This window comes from Canis aureus, chromosome 35, assembly GCF_053574225.1.
Source record: "Canis aureus isolate CA01 chromosome 35, VMU_Caureus_v.1.0, whole genome shotgun sequence".
Taxonomy (NCBI): Eukaryota; Metazoa; Chordata; class Mammalia; order Carnivora; family Canidae; genus Canis; species Canis aureus.
The window spans coordinates 24,159,565-24,183,025 of NC_135645.1; the positions used below are offsets into that span (position 1 = coordinate 24,159,565).

At 37.3% G+C, this 23,461-nt stretch overlaps 1 protein-coding gene and 1 long non-coding RNA gene across 17 annotated transcripts in view; one reads left to right on the forward strand and one right to left on the reverse strand.

The window, feature by feature from the left end:
* LOC144305180 (uncharacterized) overlaps positions 1-23,461 on the forward strand; it is a 36,903-nt gene that overhangs the window by 6,324 nt on the left and 7,118 nt on the right. For 3 of the 14 annotated variants that reach the window (XR_013372220.1, XR_013372225.1, XR_013372226.1), the window contains exons 3-5: positions 471-616; positions 3,583-3,729; positions 4,410-5,489. This is a non-coding gene — a long non-coding RNA (uncharacterized LOC144305180). Of the gene's footprint in view, positions 1-470; positions 617-3,582; positions 3,730-4,303; positions 5,490-5,573; positions 6,631-23,461 lie in introns of those variants that run through there. The other 11 variants (XR_013372221.1, XR_013372224.1, XR_013372219.1 and 8 more) reach the window with 11 other exon arrangements.
* Positions 8,890-23,461, reverse strand: part of ADGRG7 (adhesion G protein-coupled receptor G7) — a 65,134-nt gene continuing 50,562 nt past the window's right edge. For all 3 annotated transcript variants that reach the window (XM_077883853.1, XM_077883854.1, XM_077883855.1), the window contains 4 exons: positions 22,984-23,074; positions 16,327-16,482; positions 14,053-14,209; positions 8,890-9,965 (listed from right to left, as the gene is read on the reverse strand). In XM_077883853.1, the coding sequence (XP_077739979.1) occupies positions 9,705-9,965; positions 14,053-14,209; positions 16,327-16,482; positions 22,984-23,074 (665 nt within the window). In that variant the 3' untranslated portion in view covers positions 8,890-9,704. The remainder of the gene's footprint in view (positions 9,966-14,052; positions 14,210-16,326; positions 16,483-22,983; positions 23,075-23,461) is intronic.

Consider the following 23,461-nt stretch of genomic DNA (forward strand, 5'->3'; position numbering starts at 1 on the left):
TTGTATTCTCTCTCTCTCCTTCATCAATGCATCTGGCATTGATTACCTCAGTGAACAATAGGCACTCAATGAGTTAACTGTTGAGTCAATGAAATACTTATTACCATTTCTGTAATGTGCCACAGGTCTCTGTACTTAGGCTTCCAATAAATTCAGGTGATAACTGGCCAGGGAGTGATAACCTGATTGAACTAGTTACCACGTCTGTGGAGAACATGGTTTCTCCCACTGCACATGTAGACGCTGATTTTAGGTACTGCTGCCTTTCATTAGCGAAGCCAAAAAGGCTAAGTTATATAATTATCACTTTTTAAATACTTATGGTCACATTTATTGGGATAAGCATCAATCAAACCATTAAGAAGATTGTTCTAAGGAGTCTCTAATTTCACCTTTAAAATGCTATTGGACTAAAATAAAATAAAATAAAATGCTATTGGAAAACATCTTACCCTCTTTTTTTTGTGTAGAGTTTAGAAAGCTACTGAGTCAGAAAACTGAACTTTGTGCTTACCTGGCCAGCTGTCCTATGTGCAGGTGAATCTGGTTTGCGAAGAATACCAAGAATAGTCTTGAATCAGAAATATTGGAAACATGTGAAGAGGGGCAAAACAGTGTAAGGAAGTACCTTTGACCCACCCGTAGCAAGGAGAGAACTGACGCACTAGTTCAAAGGTTACCTTCCTTGTTTATGGGCTTCTGAAGAAGGGGTAGATTCGAACTGTGGTTTTGAGAAAGACAGTCAACTCACTTACGTACCATTTCTTTCTCCCTGAAAGTTTGTGTGGCTAGAACTCTTCAAATAGAAGGGGAAGATTCTAAGAATGAAAAAGGTAGATTCTCAGACTGGATGGAAAGCGGGATAAAGACTATGAGCCTTGTAGCAAGTTGGATAAAACCTGTTCCATCATGCTGTCAGTAGTTAGTCTAAATCATTTTGAAAGTTTTTCGATCATCTCTACAACCCCCTGGGGAACAAGAGAAAGGACATGAGTTCCTCCTGGGGTGAGGATTTTTTTTTTGGGGGGGGGATTTTTATTTATTCATGAGACCCACAGAGAGAAAGAGGCAGAGACACAGGCAGAGGGAGAAGCAGGCTCCATGCAGGGAGCCCAACGTGGGACTCGATCCTGGGTCTCCAGGATCACTCCCTGGGCTGAAGGCAGCGCTAAACTGCTGAGCCACCGGGGCTGCCCTGGGGTGAGGATTTTAAGTTATGTCCCTCCCGGAAAATCAGCTGTGTTGTGGCAGCAGTTGCTAAATAAAGAGAACTCCAAACAGAAGGGGACACTCCCACTAGGAGCCAGCTGGTCAAGTCACCCTCCCTTCCATTGGCCAAACGTGAAGATCTGTTTGTGTAAACAAATGAAGCTGCCACTCCATGCAAAGATAATGACGGGGGTTGGGGGGGTGGGGGATGATATTTTTACTCTGTAACTTTAAGGGAGTCATTCTCAGCACAAGCTAAGCAAAATACTTCAGTTTGTCACACCAGCTGTGTATCCACTGAGACCCTAAAATGTTTGGGGCTTACCATGGGGCTCTGTATCCAACCCCTATTTAGAGAAATTGCTCCTTGTAGGCACTTCTTTCTAGATTTTATGTACCCAGAGGCTGGCACCACCTAGGTATTTGATATATATTTCTTGAATAAAAGAATACTAAGTTCCCTACCATTCTTTAGGGTAAGCTTCCAGAAATACGAAGCAGCCATCCCTGGTGAGTTCCTAGCAGTATAGAATTTTATCTCTGAGAAATTTGAAATTGTTCACTTTTCTTTATTTGTATCTCCTGGAGACAGTGCCAAATTACACCTGTGCCTCTGTCAGAGCTTTGGTTGAAAGACTAATGGCACAAGACGTACAAGGAGATCTCACAACTTTTCATTTGACTAAGAGCAGGTTTTTTCCCAGTTCTTTTAAGAAACCCAGATGTCAGGTTCTAGAAATCATGCATGTCAAATCATAGTCCGGATACTAAGAGGCTCTCACATCTCTACCATTTATGCCAATGATCTTGCTTTTAGTCCCTCCACATAAATGACAAATTAAAGGGCATTTTTTAAAAAGCCATTTCAATGAAGGAAAAACTCACTTATTACAAAAGGTGCAAAGTAAAGCAATGAGATGCCAATTTGCACAAATTAGTTTGATTAAAAGTTTCAAAACATTTTCTAGAAAAGGGTGTGGCAATACAGAAATTCACGCCTTGTTGTGGGGGCAGAAATTGATGCAAACTATCTAAAGAGTCGTATGGTAATATTCATTAACATCTAAAAGAGCCAAAACTCTATGACCCAGCAATTCTATTTCTAAGGTACCAGAGAAACCCTGGCACATGAGAACACAGATATTCCCTACTGTGTTATTTTCAGGAAAAAAAAATTATACAGCAATTAAAAGAAACATACACAGACTTCAAAAACACTCTGTTAAATGAAAAAAAAGCAAGTTTCAGAAAGTTATGTTACTACACAGGAAAGAGTTAACATACAAACCGAAACTGCTATCCCTGGACAGGACTGCTTGCATGATTGGCCTATGGCTAGGGTCTAGGGACTTGGCTTTCAGGAGCATTCCCACTATTCTTTGATATGAATGGTGCATTGAACCCAAATTGTACAACCAATGCAGTTTATGCCAAACACCTGCTTGCTTTCTGGGAGTCTGGAATTTGGGGATATACCAGTCAGAGGGTGCCTTTGTGACCAGCTCCGAATAAAAGCCCTGGGCACTGAGTCTCTAATGGGTCATAGTAGACAACGTTTCATAAGTGTTGTCCCAATTCACTGTGGAGGAATTAAGCGCATCCGTGTGATTGCCCTGGAAGAGATTTTTTGGAAACTTGTGCCTGGTGTCCTCCTGACTTCAGCCCATGGGACTTTTTTTCTTCTCTAAGTTTGCTATATCATGTTCTGCTATAATAAATCATAGCCATGAATACAATTCTATGCTGAGTCGTATGAGTGCTCCTAGTGAATCACTGTACCTAGAGGGTGGTCTTGGGGACTACTGAATTAGTTCCCTAAACCATTTATAGAAAAAAAGGGGTGGGGGGGAGCACAAAAGTATGAATTTCTGTGAGTACATAAGCTTATGTATGCATAGTTCTCAAAATCTGGAAGGTCCACACCAAACTTACTAGAGTGATTAAATGTGAGGAGACAGGGAGGGAAGGGAAGAAAAGCCTGGATTTGGTAAAAATTGGTCAAAGGGCACTTGGGCTCCATCTGTGGTATGCTTTACTTTATTTCTTTTTTTTTTTAAGTAAAATATACCATGTCATACCTAGATGGGAAAATATTTTATGCTAATTTAAAAAACATTTCATCCTGCATTAAAAGTCACAAAATTTTAGAGCTGGGGTGGTGGTGGTGGGGATTTAGAGTTCACCTAATTCTGCCCATACCTTTAAAAAGGTAGAGGCAGGCTTCTGCCCAGAGAGGCAAGTATGGCCTTTAGTCATATAACTTGTAGTTGGGACCATAACTCCCGGTCCAGAATGCTTCCCTAATCTGAACTGCTTGATAAGTACTGTGGCCAGAAGAACCAACCTTTTTTTTCTTTTTTTGTCATTGCAAAGGTCCAGAAGGTCTCAATTGTTACAACATGGTTGCATAGCAGCTTCTATCAAAGTTCAGCAAATTATCAATGTCATACTTCCACGTGTAACAAAGCTGTACTGGAAGAAGATAAGAATTGGACTACAGTTGTCTGGGAAATGTAGTTTGTAAGTGATAACAGCATCAAATCATACCACTCTGCTTTTCTTTTCTTTTTTTCTTCTTCTTCATTAAAATAAAGGGTTACCATATTAAGCAATGGGACTTTTCAGACACATGATCAGTAGCAAGAAAGATGTACATCCTATTTCCAGTTTTGAAATAATTCACAAATAAGAACTTTAAAACTAATTTCCAAGTTCATATATTGCTATTGGGAGTACACAATGGTACAACCACCTTGGAAAACCATTTATCAGTTTCTTATAATGTGAAATATACACTTAGTCTATGACTCAGCAATTCCACTACTAGGTGTTTTCAAGAGAAAAGAAAACACTGAGACTTATACAAGAATATTTATATATGTACCCAAAGACACTTGGGTGGCACAGTCAGTTAAGTGACCAACTCTTAGTTTTGGCTCCAGTCATGATCTCGGAGTCGTGGATTTGGGCCCCCTTCAGGCTCCACACTCAGCACAGTCTGCTGGAGATGCTCTCACCCTCTCCTTCTGCCCCTACTTCTCTTTCCCACTCTCTCTCTCTCAAATAAATCTTTAAAAAAAAATATTTATATCAGCTTTATTCCCTGTTTTCAAAACTTATGACCAAATGCCCGTCAATTGGTGAAAACGTCAACAAAATGTGATTTATCAAAAAAACCTGAATACTACTACAATAAAAAGAAGCAAACCACTGATACAGCATGAATGAATGAATCTCAGAAATACTATGGTGACTGAAAGAAGCCAGGCTCAAAAGACGACATCATTCCATTTATGGCCTTCTGGAACATGCAAGACTAAATGCCTGGTAATAGAATGCAGACCAGTAGTTATTTGGGACTGGGGATGGCAGAGGATTTAACTGGGGAGGAGCATGAGGGAATGTTATAGGCTGATGAAAAAGTGCTTAATCTTTCAAGGGTAGTGGTTTCACAGGTGTATACATTTGTTAAAACATCTAATTAACACTTAAAATGGGTTCATTTTAGTTCATGTAAATTATCAATGAAATGAATATATAAATATTTTTTTAAAATACAAAAAAGCAAGCCCCCTACCAAACCAAACAAATAAAACAGAAAAATAATCCCAACAGCCAAAATTAAGGAAAACCACGTTAATATTTTTTAAAACAAACAAAACAGCACCATCTTCAGCGGCCCACTTGTAATATTGAAATTTTCTGTGGTACCAGGGCCTGTCTTTGTATATACATAGTGTTGTAGAACTGTGGAGCAGTACTGAACATAACACATGACTGTTTAGGGTGTGCACTCGGCAAACTGGCATGGATGTGAACATGCTGCACTTCCAAGTGCAATAGCCTTTTTGTTCATTCAAAATAGTGGGCCCTCTCATTACCAAATGATATACCCAGGGGGACGCTTTGAAGGAAATGTAATGCCAATCTCAAGTAGTGTTGGAATAACTGTGTTTTTGTCAAGGTAGGTTTATTGATTTCTTTAATTGTTAAGACATATGTGACTTGTGTGATGTTTCCCTATTTATCTTGGGTATAAGTTTATGGTCTAATCTGAGGCCCACTCCTAGCAAAAATACAAGACCATATGACATGTTTCTTGGGTACTACTCTCTTTGCTCCTATGATTATTTTCCCTTCCTTCTTACTTCATAATTTTCAGCAGCTTTTATATATTTTTTTTCAAATACACATTTAACAGGTTACATGTATGTAAAATAAAGTAATAGATGATGCAAATGTAACACTACTTTGAATCTGAGTTTTGTATGTGTGTTTTAATAAATAATTGCTAATAAAATTTCTCTCCTCTCCCAAGATTTAGTGTTTTATTTTTATTTTTTTTTTAATTTTATTTATGATAGGCACACAGTGAGAGAGAGAGAGAGAGAGAGAGGCAGAGACAGAAGCAGGCTCCATGCACCGGGAACCCGATGTGGGATTCGATCCCGGGTCTCCAGGATCGCGCCCTGGGCCAAAGGCAGGCGCCAAACTGCTGCGCCACCCAGGGATCCCTGTTTTATTTTTAAGAAAAGGTGGATGGACACAGAGAAAATGCACTCGAGAGGAAAACTTAACATTGTCATGGAAGGCCACCTGTCTGCTGTACAATATAATGAAGAGTTAAAGATGTCATGTGTCTGTCTGTCATACATGATTTATTTGTCCTTGGTTGGCAAATTTATGCTTCTGTTCTTCATTTTAGAAGTTTCTGCATTGTCCTGAACATATTCCTTAACACAAAATGAAAAATACTCTGCCTCTATGAGGACATATAAACTCAAAAAAATGCTGAATGCTCCATCAATCTTTTGCAGATTTTGAATCAAATGCAGAGTGAGTGTTTCATTATGTTAAAAAGAGAGGAAAATGGTAAACTATGGGAAAATATTTTCACCAAATGTAATCATTAAAGAGCTAATAACTATAATAAAAGGAATTCATATAAGTTTATGAGAAAAAACAATAGCTCAATTGATGAATGGTCAACACAAATAACTAAAAAATAAAATGCCAAAGTAAATGAGTATATAAAAAATGTTTATGGCACTCCAGATGTTGGCGACATTATAAATTACTGCAATGTTTTAAAGGCATTATAATAATACATACAAGGAATGTAAACAAATGTCCATAACTTCTGACACATTTATCCTAATCCTTAGAGTTTACCTTAAGGAAATAATTTAAAAGAAAGGAAAAAACATGTATATAAATATGCCAGTTTATTAATCATGCATGACTACAATATTAAAAATTTAAAGAAGCTGGAAATCCAATAGAACTTAGTAACTTATGCTATATTATGCAATCGATTATTGTAAGGACTGCATTATTGGGTAACAAATGAAAATCATGATGAAATTTCATTTACTATAATTATAGTTATTTAAATTCTTAAAGAGCATAAGAAAACATGAGAAAACAGACATCTTTGATTGGTTAGGGAATTATGAATTTTGCTTTTTTGAAAAAAATATACTTTGTAAATATCTTCCAAAATTGTCATAACTTCACATTGTTTTAAAAATGCAGCTAGGAAGCTATTTCTTCTCTTACTAACTGTCCCCCTTCACCCCATCTTCGCTCCAGGAATGGAACCTAATCCTGGCATCTCTGTCTTGGACCTCATCCGAGGAGCCAGGTGCTAGAGGTGCTGGGCAGATGAATTAAAGTGGTTCCACAGAACCAGAGAGCTCCAGTGGCTGCCAGGCTGGTATGATGCAATTAATACTTTGGGTCCAGATTTCCCAAACATTTGCAAAGAATGCCAAGTTCTTTTGAATGAGGCAATGAGTTTGAGAATAATCTTCCTTGGTCGGTAACAGAAAACAAGAGGTCAGGTAAACTTCAAAGTGGGAAGGGTAAGAGAAAAAGCAACCCAAACCTCCAACAATTAAACAATGAGCTCTGAACTGTCAGTTCAGACCCAGGAAGGAAAATCTAAAGGTCAGGATAGTTGGTTCCCCAAAGAAACTACATGAGATGCCACAAGCAAAAAAGGCTATGGGGCACTGTTATCACACAAAATAAATAAGAAACATGGAAAATTGGCTCCATGGAATATCATGAGAACAAGTACTCTGAGTCTCCCCTTCCTGAAATTATCTTTTTATGTTAAGTCACTGTTTGGCTCCTACAGTCCCTGTACTTGCTCCCAAACTTCCAAAGCACCGAATAATTAATTTTTGCTTTTCCTTACCCACCCCATTCAAACTCTTCTCAAAGACCTAACAGGCTTATCAGAGTAAGGGAAATGATTGATGAGCCTGTCCTCAATGTAACTGTCCACTCTTCACCCCAGGATAGCCTGTCAACTAGGTCATCCCCCATTCCTCCACTTCACAGTGGGCATGGGACTCAGGCTGGCCCAATTATCCCCAAACACAATGCCTGTGGGCACATGACCAATAAAGGTGTGCCAGTTCTTTGGTCCTTTCCTCTTCCTGCCCTTGCTTTACTCTGTGTCACAGGGAACCGAGCCGCACAGGTTCTGGGCTCAGCGGGCCTTCAATGAAAGGAGGTTGCAGGGCAGGTGAGAGGGGATGCCAATGTTCAGCCATGTAATCCAATTTGAGGATGGTGCCAAACACAGAACAAAGACCCAGGAAACATGGAGAGAAAAATAATCCTAACATATTCTTTGAACTCCTTGCTTTTGAACTCTAGGCCTAAAGTTAGTATATCATATATTTTATGTCCTAAACCAGGACACTTGAGAGTAATAGGGACTGCTAGTAATACATAAGTCAGGAAAATAGGCACAAATTAGAACCAATTCAGGCAAACTAAAACATATAGTTACCCCACCCAAAACCAACTCAGCCTTTGGACTTTATAATTAATTGAGCCACTGAATTATCTTTGACCCTTAACCTACTTTGAGTTGATCTCTATCACTAAACTTCCTGACCTATGCATGAGGTTAAGGTCTAAATCAATAAATGGTAGGATTTTAGGGTAGGCAGACAAACATCAATATCTGCCTGTCTTATCCTCATAATTTGTAAAGTTTGCACATTCTTGGTATAGCCATTCCAGGAAAATTATAGGGAATTTTGGTTGCTATATTCCCAAGAAGATTGAAAAAGTGCAAAGAAAACTAAAATCGAAAAAAAGATTAAAAAAAAAAAAAAAGAAAGAAAACTAAAATCACTGAGGAAACTACATATACTCCACTCAGGCTAAATGAGGTTCTTTAGTTATCTTTTTTTTTTTTTTCCAATTTTAAGTGGCCCTTATTTGAAGTTTACTTTCATCTGAATATAAATTTTGGGATATAGAATAGGTCAACCAGATCTTATAATTTTTCCGTGTCCAACCTCTATCTAGGGATATTACTATACCACTACTAAAAACACTGTCCTCTGAGAACTGCTTTTCTTCTGTATCTTCTTCGCTTTACTTTTTCCCATTAGCCTATAAGGTCTCAATTATACTATAGATGAAATAGGCTCTCAGCTTGTCTAGGAATCCAACAGTCATTTACAACCATTTATATATATATATATATATATATATATATATATATATATATATATAAACCCTCACGTGTTCTTTAGGGTAGGATAAGAAGGGTATGTCACAGGTCACATGACATTTGATAGTCCCTTAGTTCAGTGCACTCATAGCACTTGCCTAGTTTATGACAAAACAGAACACAACAATTCAAAGACTATATCTCCTACGTTTAGTGGGAGTGCTTCCCACTCTAGTAGAGGTCATTTTTTATTCAGGAAGCCATTCATAATTCAAGTGTTTGAAATTCCATGAGCAGTTAGATTTTTCAAAAGCCATAAGTGGTGTTTGTGACTAACTTCCCATTTTTTGAGTCTCAAAGTCGCTTCATCAATAAAAGGACAGATGTATCAAGATCCAGAAAGAAATACACAGAGGCTCTAGTAACCAGCTCATCTTTTTTGTGTCTCACTGTCCATTTCTTAGAGTGCTAAATCCTCTGGTCACAAAACATGCTCTTTTTTGAACAGAAAAAAAGTATCCCTTTCCAGAGGTTAAACTGGCACAAAATCCTTAAGTAGAAATAAAAATATAAGCAAATACAAATTAAAATATTCACAGATCAAAAGTATTATATATATATATAAGCAACTCACTGCAGGGTTCATTAGGAGTCATTTTGTTCCAGAAGGTAAATATTTTCTCCCCATGCCCTCTTTGGTAAATTGTAAAAGAATTTCTTTTACCAAAGTTTGTCACATTTATGATATAAGTAACAATGATAATCTTGAATTATCCTGAATGCTGGGTGGAATTCTTTACCTCATTCAGGTAAGAATCTACTGAATGACAGAAAAAAATACCGAATCCATTATCCCTGATGATAATAAACAAGTTTTACCTGAGTCTTAGCCTTGAGCAAAATATATTGAAGGAGACTCTCTGGGAGGACCGAGTATTAAAGGAAAGAAACAGAATAAGCAACACTTAACATGAATTGTATAAAAAGAGGATCACAAAGGCAGTAGTTTCACTGTCTAGATGCTTGGGTTTGCTTGGTCACTTTCAGAGAGTGTCGTTTCCTCCATGATGACAGATGGCTCCAGCAGCCTAAAGCGTTCACTTAAGGTTGGAAGTGACCTGAGCATGTTATACATCCTTACACGCAGCCTCATTGTGGTCACTGATGGCTTCAGCTTCACTCTCCCAGTGGATAGCGACAGTGACTTCAACACTTCGGAAGCTTTGTTCTGGAAGATTTTTGTTCTGACAGTGTACAGGATAAAAATTTGCAATCCCTGGCAGATAGAATAAAAGTTTTATGCTAGATCAGTGTTAAGATACAGAATCAGGGAAGAGATTTGTTTTGCTTTGCCACCCGCCCATCTCATCATGGACAACAACTCCCCAACCTGAGTTTACGTCTGCAGCTGCTGTGCACTTTGTCATCTCAGAGGGTTCAGGTGACGTTCCTCTCACATATAAAGTGCTACATGGAAACAGTAGATTTAGAAGACCCGAATTTAGGTCCCAGTTCACCACATGTTGGCTGTATGATTGAGAGGCTCTTTCTCTTCCTGATACCAACTGGGTGATACCAATTGATTTGTGACGCTAACAAACAAGAGTTAGTTTCAGATTCCACAGGTTAACAGTCCTGTGATTGCCTTCACTTCAGGTGCTAGTGAAGTTTGGGGACAAACATTGGGTCCCCACATTACCCATACTTCTGTCTGACTTGACTACAAAGTCAAGGGTTTCAAACCCACCTCCCTGCTTCAGGTTTGATCATTTAATAGACCTACTAACAGAATTTAGGAAGTATCTTTACTTACCATTACCTGTTTATTACAAAGGACACAACTCAGGAAGAGCCAAATGGAGGAGATCATAGAACAAGATATAGGGGAAGGGGCATGGAACTTCCATGCCTTATCCAGGTGTACCACCCTCCCAGCTCTTTAATATGTTCACCAACCTGGAAGTTCTCCAAACCCCTTCATGTAGGGGGTTTTATGGAGGTTCCATTATACAGGATTCGCAACTCTAGGACCCAATAGCATTAGCCATTTGTGATTGACACAGTCTCGTGCCCCTTTCCCCTTCCTGGAGGTAAGGCTGAAAGTTCCAAACTTCTAAACCAGGTCTAGTCTTTCTGGCAACAAGCCTCCAGCCTGAAGCTATCTAGGGACCCCAGCCTCCAGTCATTCATTAACATACAAAAGATACTCATCACTTCCAAGACAATCAATTCCAAAGACTTTAGGAACTGTGTACTGAGGACAAAGACCAAATATTTATGTTTTAGTAGACTGCAGTTACTTCACTTCAATTCCTGAAGGAGACAGATTGCCTATGGGTCACTTAATTCTCCTTCCAGTTCTAACATTCTATGATTGTACATTTCTTGGCATTTTAGTAACACAACAAGTTACTACACAACAAGTAAAAGTCTGCAGTGTTTAAGAACAAAACCAATTTTAAGCACTACTATTCATTGCTTTTCTGTCCTTTATGTACAAAAATCAGATGTGCATGAGAAATTAATCTACAAAAGACTGAATACTATTTTCTGTACACTTTTTAATTATTTTTATGGGAGTTCAATTTGCCAACATATAGCATAACACCCAGTGCTCATCCCGCCAAGTGCCCCCCTCAGTGCCCATCACCCAGTCACCCCAACCCCCTGCCCACCTCCCCTTCCGATACCCCTTGTTCATTTCCCAGAGTTAGGTGTCCCTCATGTTTTGTCACCCTCACTGATATTTTCACTCATTTTCTCTCCTTTCCCTTTATTCCCTTTCACTAATTTTTATATTCCCCAAATGAATGAGACCATATAATGTTTGTCCTTTTCCGATTGACTTATTTCACTCAGCATAATACCCTCCAGGTCCATCCACGTGGAAGCAAATGGTGGCTATTTGTTGTTTCTAATGGCTGAGTAATATTCCATTGTATACATATACACTTTTAAAATGAAAACCACCACATAATGAAGTCCTATTGGTATCAGACAGTGCTTTTCATGTAATCCTCATCATTTAATGTTTCTCATTTAATCCTAACACCAACCCTATAAATAAGCCTTAGCAGCCCATGTAACAGGTGGGAAAACTATAGCTCAGATAATTTAAGTAACCCGCCTAAGATTACTCAACTGGTAATAAGTGGAGTCTGGAGTTGAACTCAACTCCATTTGATTCCAAAGCTCTTCTAGCCAATATACTACTCTGTCTCTTGCTTGTAACTGCAATAGAAGGATATTATGAAGTATATGACAGCATCTAAGAGTCCCCCTGTAAATTTCTCATTTATCTCCTTTGTGGAAATAACATCACTAGTTGAGTAATAGTATTGTGCCAATGTTCACTTCTTGATTTTGATGATGGACTATGGTTATAATATATTAGCATTGGAGAAAACTGGGAAAAGAGTACCTGGGAACTCTACTATTTTTGCAACTTCATGTTTTAAACTCTTTAGAAATAAAGTTACTTAAAAAATATTTCTCCAGATTAGAATCTCTAGGGCCCAAGCCTTATAAGGATCTATTTCTAGAAGCATATCTTAGGAATACTGTTGTAGGAGACTTCTGATGCTCTGGTAAGATAACCCAAAGACCCTGAGAATTTAACTAATAAAACTCTCCTTTGGCCAGTTCTCTGACCAAAAACAGGAAGATTAACTTGATCATTATCCAAGAGGCAGTATTTACCCATCTGATGATGACACAAGGAAGGATGCATAGGGACTTAGGTCTTGGAAGGGCAGAAGTGGTTACTGGCCATCCTGATTGTTCAAGAGAGATTTATTTTGAAGATATAAGAAATCTGGTCCTCTTTGTGGAGTACACTATTCTATACTTAAAAGACTGGATAAATTTCTAGTTGTACAAGAATTAGAAAAACACCTAGACCATGGAGAACTCATGAAGACAACATCCTGTGAAGCTGTGTGAGTGGAATCCCAATATTTCTATACTCCTTAAAATCCCAGAGATGTTATTGAAAAAGATAAAATGTATGGATCAAACAATTCTCACTACCATAAAGATCAAATTGTGCTTTTAAAACAATATCTATAGCACTTAGTAAATGTCTATCAGAATTACAGCATTCTAAATCTAGAAGGATGGGACACCTGCGTGGCTCAGTGGTTGAGTGTCTGCCTTTGACTCAGGGCATAATCCCAGGGTCCTGGGATCGAGTCCCACATTGGGCTCCCTGCAGGGAGTTTGCTCCTCCCTCTGCCTCTCTCTGTATCTCTCTCTGTGTCTCTCATGAATAAATAAATAAGATCTTTGTAAAAATCAATCTATCACTCAATCTAGAAGGAGCCTTACATATAGGCACTTTAGTGTACATAAAAATAAAATCCCTATTTAAAGTGAAGATTTCTAGCTCTTACCCCATAGATTCCAATTGACCAGGTAAGGGGTGAGGCTGAGGAATAAGCATTTTAACATATTATATAAATCTCACGTAGGCAATATTCAGACTTGCTTTGGAAAACACAGCACCAATTTTAACATCCCCCCTCCATTTTAGATTTTACATACCTCCCTCAGGTTGTACGACTTTCCTAAAATCACATGATAATTAATGGTAAAGCTGGATGACAGCCTAACTCTCCTTTTAGCCCAGTGCTCTTGTCATATGGTCACCCTCAATTTTACTAGAGAGTATTAACATTTTGTAATGAGCCTCTATTTTATAATGTGCCTGCCGTAGGAGGAGAGAATATTCCCTGACTATCTCTCCTTTCAGGTACTTTTTTAAATCCTCATCACTCTAGGCAACAAGCCCATGGGTCAGTTGGCAATCCAATGGCTGCTGTCAATATCCTATTTATTTCTCTTCTGGGGAGTTTCCATTGGGTGTTGACGGCAGTGAAAAACTGCCTTATACTCATTTCAATTTAGTCAATTTAGTGGCAGGCATATATCCCTCACTTGAGGCACTGGAGAGGGTCACCAAAGGGCTTACAAACATTAACTGTGGTGGTAACAATTTAAACAGCCAAGCAACTTCCACACTGTGCTATACAGACTCTTCAACCTTTGTGGTCCAGTCAAATTTATCTAGTGCTGTTCCCGATGGTTTCCATTTTGTATCAAAGACTAGTTTCTTCAGTGATATTTGACCAGGGCCAGAAACAACCAACATGATACCAACTTCCCACAGTAGTGGGAACTACTCCCAACTACTCTCAGTAGTTGAAGATGTGAGACAAGCTTTCTTTCCTCTTCTTTCAAAATGTATTGAAAATAGTCTCCTAAAAATAACAGAGCAATGACCTTCAAGGTCACCTTTAGCTTGGTCCAGGGTACTCTCACCACTACTGCATGATCTGCTACTTTCAGACTAATCCACACCATACCTGGGTGGTGTTGAGAAGGCAAAACATGTAGTTGAAGACAATCCTGACGTCCTCATTACCGATTAGCATAAAGTATGCCAGAATCCAGGTAATTCCAAAAACAACCGAAATAGATAATGTACTAAGAACCTTCTTTAGGGATGAAACCTTTTTTGTGCTAGGTAAGAGAAAGCAAGAAAGAAAATACAGTTTTATTATTAAGATCATTTTATTTTTTAGTATCATTGCTACCCTCTAATTGAGAATACATATGCAACTGCCCATATATCCTCTTTAACAATATTATGCATCAAGTGGAAAACCATGTTAGACCTACATCTGGTTAAAATCTGATTTAGCAAGCTTTATTAAGGAATACAGTGATATTTGTTTAAAGGCTCAGGTATAAACAGTCCCTTATATACTACTGCAGGCAAGTACCCCACACACATAAAAATCAATGTTTTCTTTAGAAAGGAGTTTTATCTTGGTGATTATTTTGCGGATCAGTCAGTGAGAAATTCCTTCTCTGGGCATCTGGGATCTTCCTATGATGTAGGTTGATATGGGAATGAAAGGTCATCAAAATGTAGAAATGTAGGAATCTGGACTTAGCCCTATGTCTTCCCAAGGGGATGTTAGCAATTGTTCCACAAACAGAACCTAGAAAGCATTTTGTTTGGTAGAGCTGGCCTTTTTTAATTGTTCTTTGGAACCCTGACATCACTCTTTGAGAAGCCTGGACTGGACTAATTGATGATGACAGACCACATGGAACAGAGATTAGCTTTCCCAACTGAGCAGCTCCCACTCAAAACCACCACCCACTCACCACCAGGCACAAAAATAAGTCATCTTAGACCATCCATCCATATTCAAGTCAGTGAAGACCAGAACAAGTTTACCTGACCAACACTCAAACTTATGACAAATAATTAATAATTGTCACTCTAAGCCAGTAAGTTTTGGGGTGGTTTCTTATGCAGCAAAGAAAACTGCATAAGAATCTGATACATGAATGATAATTTGTTAAACAATCAAATTGTAACCTACTTTTCACTGTGATTAAGCCAATTTAAGAACCATGAGCTATCAGCCAAAACCTAGAAATACAAATTATTGTTGTCTGTGGCCAAAATAATACTGTTTTGTATAAAGGAAATATAACCTATTCTGCAATTAGGCTAAGATTTTACTGAGATTTTTCTGCATTGCTAATAAAACAAAGGTTTGAGGGATTATCAATGATAGTCTTTCCCCTCACATTTCTCCTCAATATGGATTATCATTCATTAGGAAAGATGACATTTAGTTTTGATCAGTAAAAGCACATATTAAGATCATATTCCCACTAATGATGGTTGTTCCCACCCATCTATTCATACTAAACAGATCCATTTGATGACCAACAAAGCTCACAGATAAACTTCTAATAAATGTACTGGAGGTATAAATTAAATAAATAAATAAATAAATAAATAAATAAATAAATAAATATGCTGGAGGTAAACACAGTCTTGTAAAATGAAACCTGGATTCATGACCTTATTAGCATTGTGTTCTAAACAATTGTGATGTTGGAGTTGTGGATAAGGAGGGTGTATCTGTTTAATAGTTTCTGTTCTTTTTTTTTTTTTTAATAGTTTCTGTTCTTTACCTGTCCAACTGAAAGCTTTTTTGTTTACCAGGGATGACAATGAATATGCTTAGGGGGACAGAAAGGTTATGGAAAGGAGAGAAGCAGTACACATGCTAACTTATAAACCAGAGAGCACTTGTCCTGCCTGCAGAAAATGTGGATGAAATGTTGCCAGATGTCCCAACTTTTTCAAGAGAAAATATAATTTTTAAGTGAAATCTCCCAATTTTTATGTTTCAAACTAATTTAAAAAACTTAAAGCCATTATCAGGTTCAAGAAACATGTAAAATATAGCCTGCAGCTTCTAGTTTGTAAAATGAAATACAGTTATCAGCATCTCCTTACAATCTTCTAATTTCTTTAATTATTCAAATCTGATTTCTTGAAATTTCTTCTTTTGAAGTCTTTGGGTTTAGTTTAGTTGGGCTCATACAGCACAAAAGCATGTTATGTAATGCAGTTCCATATTGTTGGGAGAAGAGGAGATTTACTTTCTTAGACAAAGGTTAAAAGAAAATCTGCCCTGCAAACCACATATCCTTGCCATTGTCCCAAAAGTCTGAAAACTCTTTTAGGATCTGTAGATATATTACGGTGCTGTATTATGTACTGAATGAGTCATGCTTGGAAGTGTCCCACTAATTGGTAAGCTTACCTTGTCAGATTCAGGTTAGTCTTCCATATTACTTTGACTATAATGATAATAAATATAACAATATTGTTGATGAGGATAATGGTGATAGGTATGATGAATGACCACAACAATGGACTTGTTATAAGACCATTGTTTCCTGAAACTGCCAGCCAGCAGCTATGGGGAGAAAAACAAAATGATTTTAGTAGATTAAGAAAGTTATACATATTGGTTCTCTGCTATTAACATTATTGACATTCACTTTACTGAAAGAACTGCTAAAAGCCAATATCCCTTTGCATTCTATATATTTGAAATGACTTTCAAGAATTTAGCCACTAGAAAAACAAAGAAATATAGTAGTTCTGGATATTTCTTGATGAATGGGCTAATGAAAAGAAAATAGCTTTTAAATCAGGCAATCCCGAATTTAAATGTCACTCCATCACTTACTAGGGGGTCTGACTTTAGGCAAGTTGTTGTCTTAGTTCATTTTTTAACATGTAGCACATCAAGGTGGTTTAAAATTTTAAAGGCACAAGTCATCAAGTTATGCTTATACTGGCAAACATATTTTTCTTATCTTTAAACAAATAGTAACATATTTATATAACTTACTTAGCAGCATATCTTGGAGATCACTCCAGATGAGATTATAGACAGTCATTATTTTTATAGCTGTATAGTACTCCATTGATTTGTTATAGTTATTTACATAGTCTCTTATTAATGGGCATTTTTAAAAGTTAAATGTTTAAAAATATTTTAATAGTTATTTAACCTCACTGCATCTGTCTTAAGTTTTTTGTTGTTGCTATTGCTGCAAATGGCTTTGGTGGTTTTTTGGGTTTTTTTCCCTCATCTGTGAGGTATAGTAATCACTTCCTGGCATTGTTGTAAGAATGTGTTCATTTATTTAATAGGTATTTACAGGACACATGCTATGTGTCAGACAGTTCTAGATATCTGATATTAGCAGCGAACAAAAAAAATTTCTTCTTTGTGACATATACTATATATAGAATACCCTACAGATTCCACCAAAGAATGACCAGAACTGAAAAATGAACTCAATAATATTAATTGCAGGCTATGAAATCAAGGTACAGAAATCTATTGCATTCCTATAGAATGAATAATAATGAAGCAGCAGAAAATGAAATTAAGAAAACAAATGCCATTCACAATTGTATCAAAAGTAATAAAATAACCATGATTAAACTTAATCAAGGAGGTGAAAGACTGTACTCTGTTTATGTGCTGCTGAAGCAAGCACAGAAAGACCTGTACTCTGAAAACTATAAAGCACTGATGAAAGAAATTTAAGATGATGGAAAGAAATGGGAAGACATTCCATGATCATGGGTTAGAAGAACAAATATTGTTAAAATGTCTATGCTACTTAAAGCAATTTACACATTTAATGTAATCCCTATCAAAATACCAACAACATTTTTCGCAGAACTGAAACAATCCTAAAATTTGTATACAACCACAAAAGACTTTGAATAGCCAAAGCAATCTTGAAAAAGGAAAAACAAAACTGGAGGTATCACAATCCCTGACTTCATGTTATATTACAAAATGGTAGTAACTGAAACAGTACAGTACTGGCATAAAAACAGACACATAGAGCAGTGGAATAGAAGAGAAAGCCCAGTAATAAACCCATAATTATATGGCTAATTAATTTTCAACAAAGGAGGAATGACATCCAATGGGAAAAAGACAATATCTTTAACAAATGGTACAGGGAAAACTGGATAGCTACCTGCAAAAGAATGAAACTGAACCACTTTCTTTCACCATACACAAAAATAAATTCAAAATGGATTAAAGACCTGAAACCTCTTATTTAAACCTCTTATTTAAAGGTCTGAAACCGTAAAAATTCTTGAAGAGAGGCCATAGCCATATTTCCCTAAATATGTCTCCTGAAGAAAGGAAAATAAAAGAAAAAATTGACTATTGGGACTATACCAAAATTAAAAGTATCTTCACAGTGAAGGAAACAATCAACAAAACTAAAAGGCAACCTAGGGATCCCTGGGTGGCGCAGCGGTTTAGCTCCTGCCTTCAGCCCAGGGCGATCCCGCATTGGGCTCCCTGCATGGGGCCTGCTTCTCCCTCTGCCTGTGTCTCTGCCTCTCTTTAGCTCTCTCTATGTCTCTCATGAATAAATAACTAAAATAAAACTAAAAGGCAACCTACTGAGTAGGAGAAGATATTTGCAAATGACATCCAATAAAGGGTTAGTTTCCAAAATATATGAACTGATACAACTCGAAACCCAAAAACCAAATAATCCAATTTAAAAATGGGCAGAAGACATGAATAGACATTTCTCCAAAGAAGACATCCAGATGGCCAACAGACACATGAAAAGATACTCAACATTGCTCATCATCAGGGAAATGCAAAGCAAAAACTACAATGAGATGTCAGTTTAGACCTATCAGAACAATGAAAACCAAAAACACAAGAAACAAGTGTTGGCAAGGATGCAGAGAAAAAGGAACCCTTCTGCATTATGGTGGGAATACAAATTAGAGCAGCTACTGTGGAAAACAGTATGGAGGTCCCTCAAAAAAATAGAACTACCCTACAATCCAGTAATCATACTACTGGGTATTTACCCCAAAAGTACAAAAACACTAATTCAAAGGGATACATGCACTCTTATGTTTATTGCAGCATTATTTACAATAGCAAACTATGGAAGCCGGCCAAGTATCCATTGACACTTGGATAAATAATAGATAAAGAAGATGTGATAGATACATATAATGGAATGTTATTATTATATTATTATTATATATATAATGGAATATTATTCAGCCATAAAAAGAATAAATCTTGCCATTTGCAACAACATGGATGGAGTTAGAGAGGATAATGCTAAGTGAAGTAGGTCAGAAAAAGACAAATACCATATGATTTCACTCATATGTGGAATTTAAGAAATGAGACAAATGAATAAAGGAAAAATAGAGAGAGAGACAAACCAAGAAACAGACTTTTCACTATGGAGAACAAATTGATGGTTACCAGAGAGAAGGTGGGTGAGGGGCCAGTGAAATAGGTGATGGGGATTAAAGAGCACAGTTATCATGATGAAAAAATAAAAATAAAAATTCCTTCTTTAGTGAATTTATTTTAATGCACAGAAATAAATAAAAGTAACAAATAAATAAAATATATATTATGTCAGATGGTGACAATTGCTTAGAGAAATACAAAGCACGTAAAGAGGGTAGGTATTACTATGCATATGTGTATATATATGTGTGGAGGGGGCGATGAATGTTTTAATTTAAATAGAGTAGTCAGGAAAAACCTTATGGGAAAAAGTGATATTTGAGCAAAGATCTGAAGTAGATAAGGGGAAGGGCGTTCTAGGCAGAGGGAACAGCAAATGCAAAGGCCCTGATTTGAGAGCTGAAGGAAGAGCAAAGCAGCTAATGTGGCTTAGACAGAGTAAGCACAGGCCATTAGTGAAAAGATGCAAATTATGTCACTGCTTTATAGGTTATTGCATATACTCTTGATGCAAAGGAGAAACTTAACATGATCTGTCTTGAGTTTGGAAAGTGCTACTCTTGCTAGATACAGGGAAAATAGAAGAACATGCACAAAAGTAGGAAATTGGCTAGGAGTGTTACAATAATCTGGTGGCTTGGACCAGAAGAGGAGATGTTAGGAAATAGTCTGATTCTAGACATATTTAAAAGTAAAGCTAAGGATTTATTTCTAGGTTGGATGTGAGATGTAGGAGGATTAAGGCTGATTCCAAATTCTTTGACTTGAGTACCTGAAAGGATGGAATTGCCATTAACTGAGATGGGGAAGATGACATGGAGAACAGATTTGGTAGGGAAGACCACTAGATATCCCATTAGACACCCAAGTGAGGTATCAGGAGGCATTTGGATATCAACAAAATAATGTGAGAAGCCCTGGCACATATTTGCATTCAATTAATATACGTGCTCTTTTCCCTGCAGGCAAAAGACCATTATTGTACATGTCAAAGGATTTTTAAATTGTTTTGCATTGGAAAGCTGTTATAATTTAAATTACTAGTAATCATATTTCTAATCTAAATGACCTAGAAGGAAACTGGGATAATGTTCAAGTTTCTGTAATAAAATAAAAAATAAAAGAGTGCCTATAATTCATTAACAGAATAGGTCTATCCTTAAATAAAATGGTGAGAGCAAGTGAGTTTTTCTTCAGGACTTCTGGCTTTCCTTTCTGCAACTGGAGGACGACCCTCCTGTCATTCTCTATTGTGTCATCTCTTTTACAGAAGAAATAGGAAGGCACTCGGCTGAGAATTTAATGATATCCTCCTGAGAAGTACTTTCAAATCTCTAGAAGCTTATTTGGTGACTAAGCAAGTGGCCATCAAAACTTTTATTTTATTTTATTTTATTTTATTTTATTTTATTTTATTTTATTTTATTTTGTTTTGTTTTGTTTTTCATCAAAACTTTTAAATGAAAAAGATGAACACATTTCTTATTCATGGAGCCTAGAGTGTAGTGTAAAGGGGGAAGAAAAGAGCGAGGAAGAAGATGAATAATACAACTCTATTGGATAAAGGCAGACTTGTTAATTATGAAACAATTAGATATGTAGCCTTCTCTGTATGAGTTTTGAAACAATTTCTGAGGATTACTATTTGTACTATACACAGATGTGTGTGTGTGTGAGAGAGAGAGAGCCCACAAATGTATGCAGATTCCGCGGCCATCTCATACCAATGGATGGGGGAAGTAGGCTTGCTACCCATGGTCGTCAGGAAGTGTGTGCTAGGAGGAACTCCTTCTCACCCTCTCTATCCTTTGTACTACTTGGAGAGATGGTCAGTCATGCTCGATTTGTTCTCATGACGCCCAGATTTGAGAAACAGTCTGTCTAGGAGATGGGTAGACCCTATGGTCAGACTAACCCTTGCAAGTACGGAGTGGGATTTCTAGAATTAAGACTGGAGAGCACACAGTGGAGGCTAATCTGACAAACAGCTATGGACCTGATGTCTAGAGAGCATCACAAGTGGACCTCAGATGAAATGTTTAACTTCAATGGTGATTTTGTCATGAGACATACCATGAAGACAGATTTATCATATATAGCAGACATTAACAAGAATTTCTCCCTCAGGCACTATAATTTCCTATGTTATCTCGATCCTTCAGAAAAGTCTGAAACAGGCTATGTGATGGTGGTACTGACAATCAGGGGATGGGGTGTTAAAGAAGAGTGTGTCCTGCCCTGCAGTCACCCCTCAGGTGGGTCCTTGCAGAGATAGCAGTACAGCAAGGGAAGGGGGTTACTGGAGTAACATGGGGGAGAGCATGGGGTATGGTGGTGCAATTGCTGGGAGGATAACTCCAGAAAACCAAAAATAATCCCTCTTCTTTCTACGTACATCCCAAAGAAATGTGACCCCTGATGCACATGTATAGGATCAAAGGTAGGGGATATGGGTCCAAGATGAGGCATCTTCCCAACTCCTCTTTTTATCATTGCCTAGTGTCCTCCCTAACATCTACCAGTATACTCGGGAAAGAATCTGCTCTCAATTATTTATAGCTCAGCGTGAATGTATTTAAAATGGTAGGCTTCTTTCTCTAGACGGCATTTATGAGTAGATCTAGTCCTGTCCCGGGGTTAGAGTAGGAAATTGGTGATGTAATTTGAAGCGAATTGCCTCTCCTGTGAGAATGTTGCATCTTACCCCCGATCTGTAATTAAGGAATTACCTTTTTTTAATTCACTGAGAGATTTTTAACACTAATTAAACCCAAAAAAATGGTACCTGGAGTATTTGCTTCTAAAATCAAGCCAGGCAGATAGTCTCCTATTCTACACTTGGGCACAGTCAGCCCTGGAAGCAGGTATGCACCCTAACACCACAGCCTTCCCTTGGCTGCACTAGCACATTTCCAATAGTTCTGTTTTCTTTTGTTTTAGTTGCTTTGACGTAAAGGGGTGAGAATGGTTAGATTATAAAAGGAGAAGGGAGGATAAATTAAAGAGTAGTTGCTGTTTAGTAGCAGAAATACATGTAAAGAGTTCAGCTCAGATTTCTTCTCTCCCATCTCATAGAAAAAGCAATCAGCACACAGTCGGGTATTTCCATTAGTAACAACTAATCACACTATAATCTCAGGGAGCATTTTTTATGTGTGATAAACCATCACAAAATACTCATTTTAATCCTATCAACTTAAAACCGGTCATAAGCATGGATAGTGCTGTTCAAGTTATGAAACGTCTTCACACTTTCTTGACTCCTCACCATGACCTCAGAGTGGGTATTATGATCATTGTTATTCCCATTTCCTAGTTAAGAAAATTAAGATAAAGGGTTACTAAGGATCACACACATTATGTCCTATGATTTTCAGGCCTAATAAAAGAAGACAAATCTAACACAGTATAATTATAAATTTAGAAAGTAATTACTTGCCTTACAAAAGGATTTATCACAGGAAGCTTTCAAATCACTGTATTTAAAATATAATGCATTCTTTGAGAATTTGAAATACCCACTTATAATGATACTTATAAAGTGAGATGCATATGTACAGTGACACTTGGACACAATATCACTGAACAACTACATTCTTCTATCAAATAAATGGACATTTTTGAAAAATATTAACTCACATTTCCTCTTGTCTGTAGTTTAATTCCCACTGTGAACCATTCTGAGAAAAAATAATTCCCAGTGTCATAGCCACCACTACAGCCGGGACTCCTATGTGGTAAAAGAGAGGCATTGAATGAATAATTTACCCAAGACTGGAATTAATTATAAAAGAACATGAATGAATTCTACTTCTAACCTTTTTCAAGACTGTATTGTTCTTTCCACTGTAGACAATGTCCTAAATGATCTACAGATATAGGTCAATGGATGACATAATTTTTTGGTAACGGTTTGCCTCTCTCGTATTGTTGGTTCTGCATACTAATCTTCTACATTTCTGATTTCTTTGTAACTCTTATCACAATTTCCATTCTTGTGATGAGCACTGGGTGTTATATGCACCTGATGAGTTATTGGAAACTACATCTGAAACTAATGATGTACTTACTATATGTTGGCAAATTGAATTTAAATTTAAAAAAAGAGGGCAGCCCC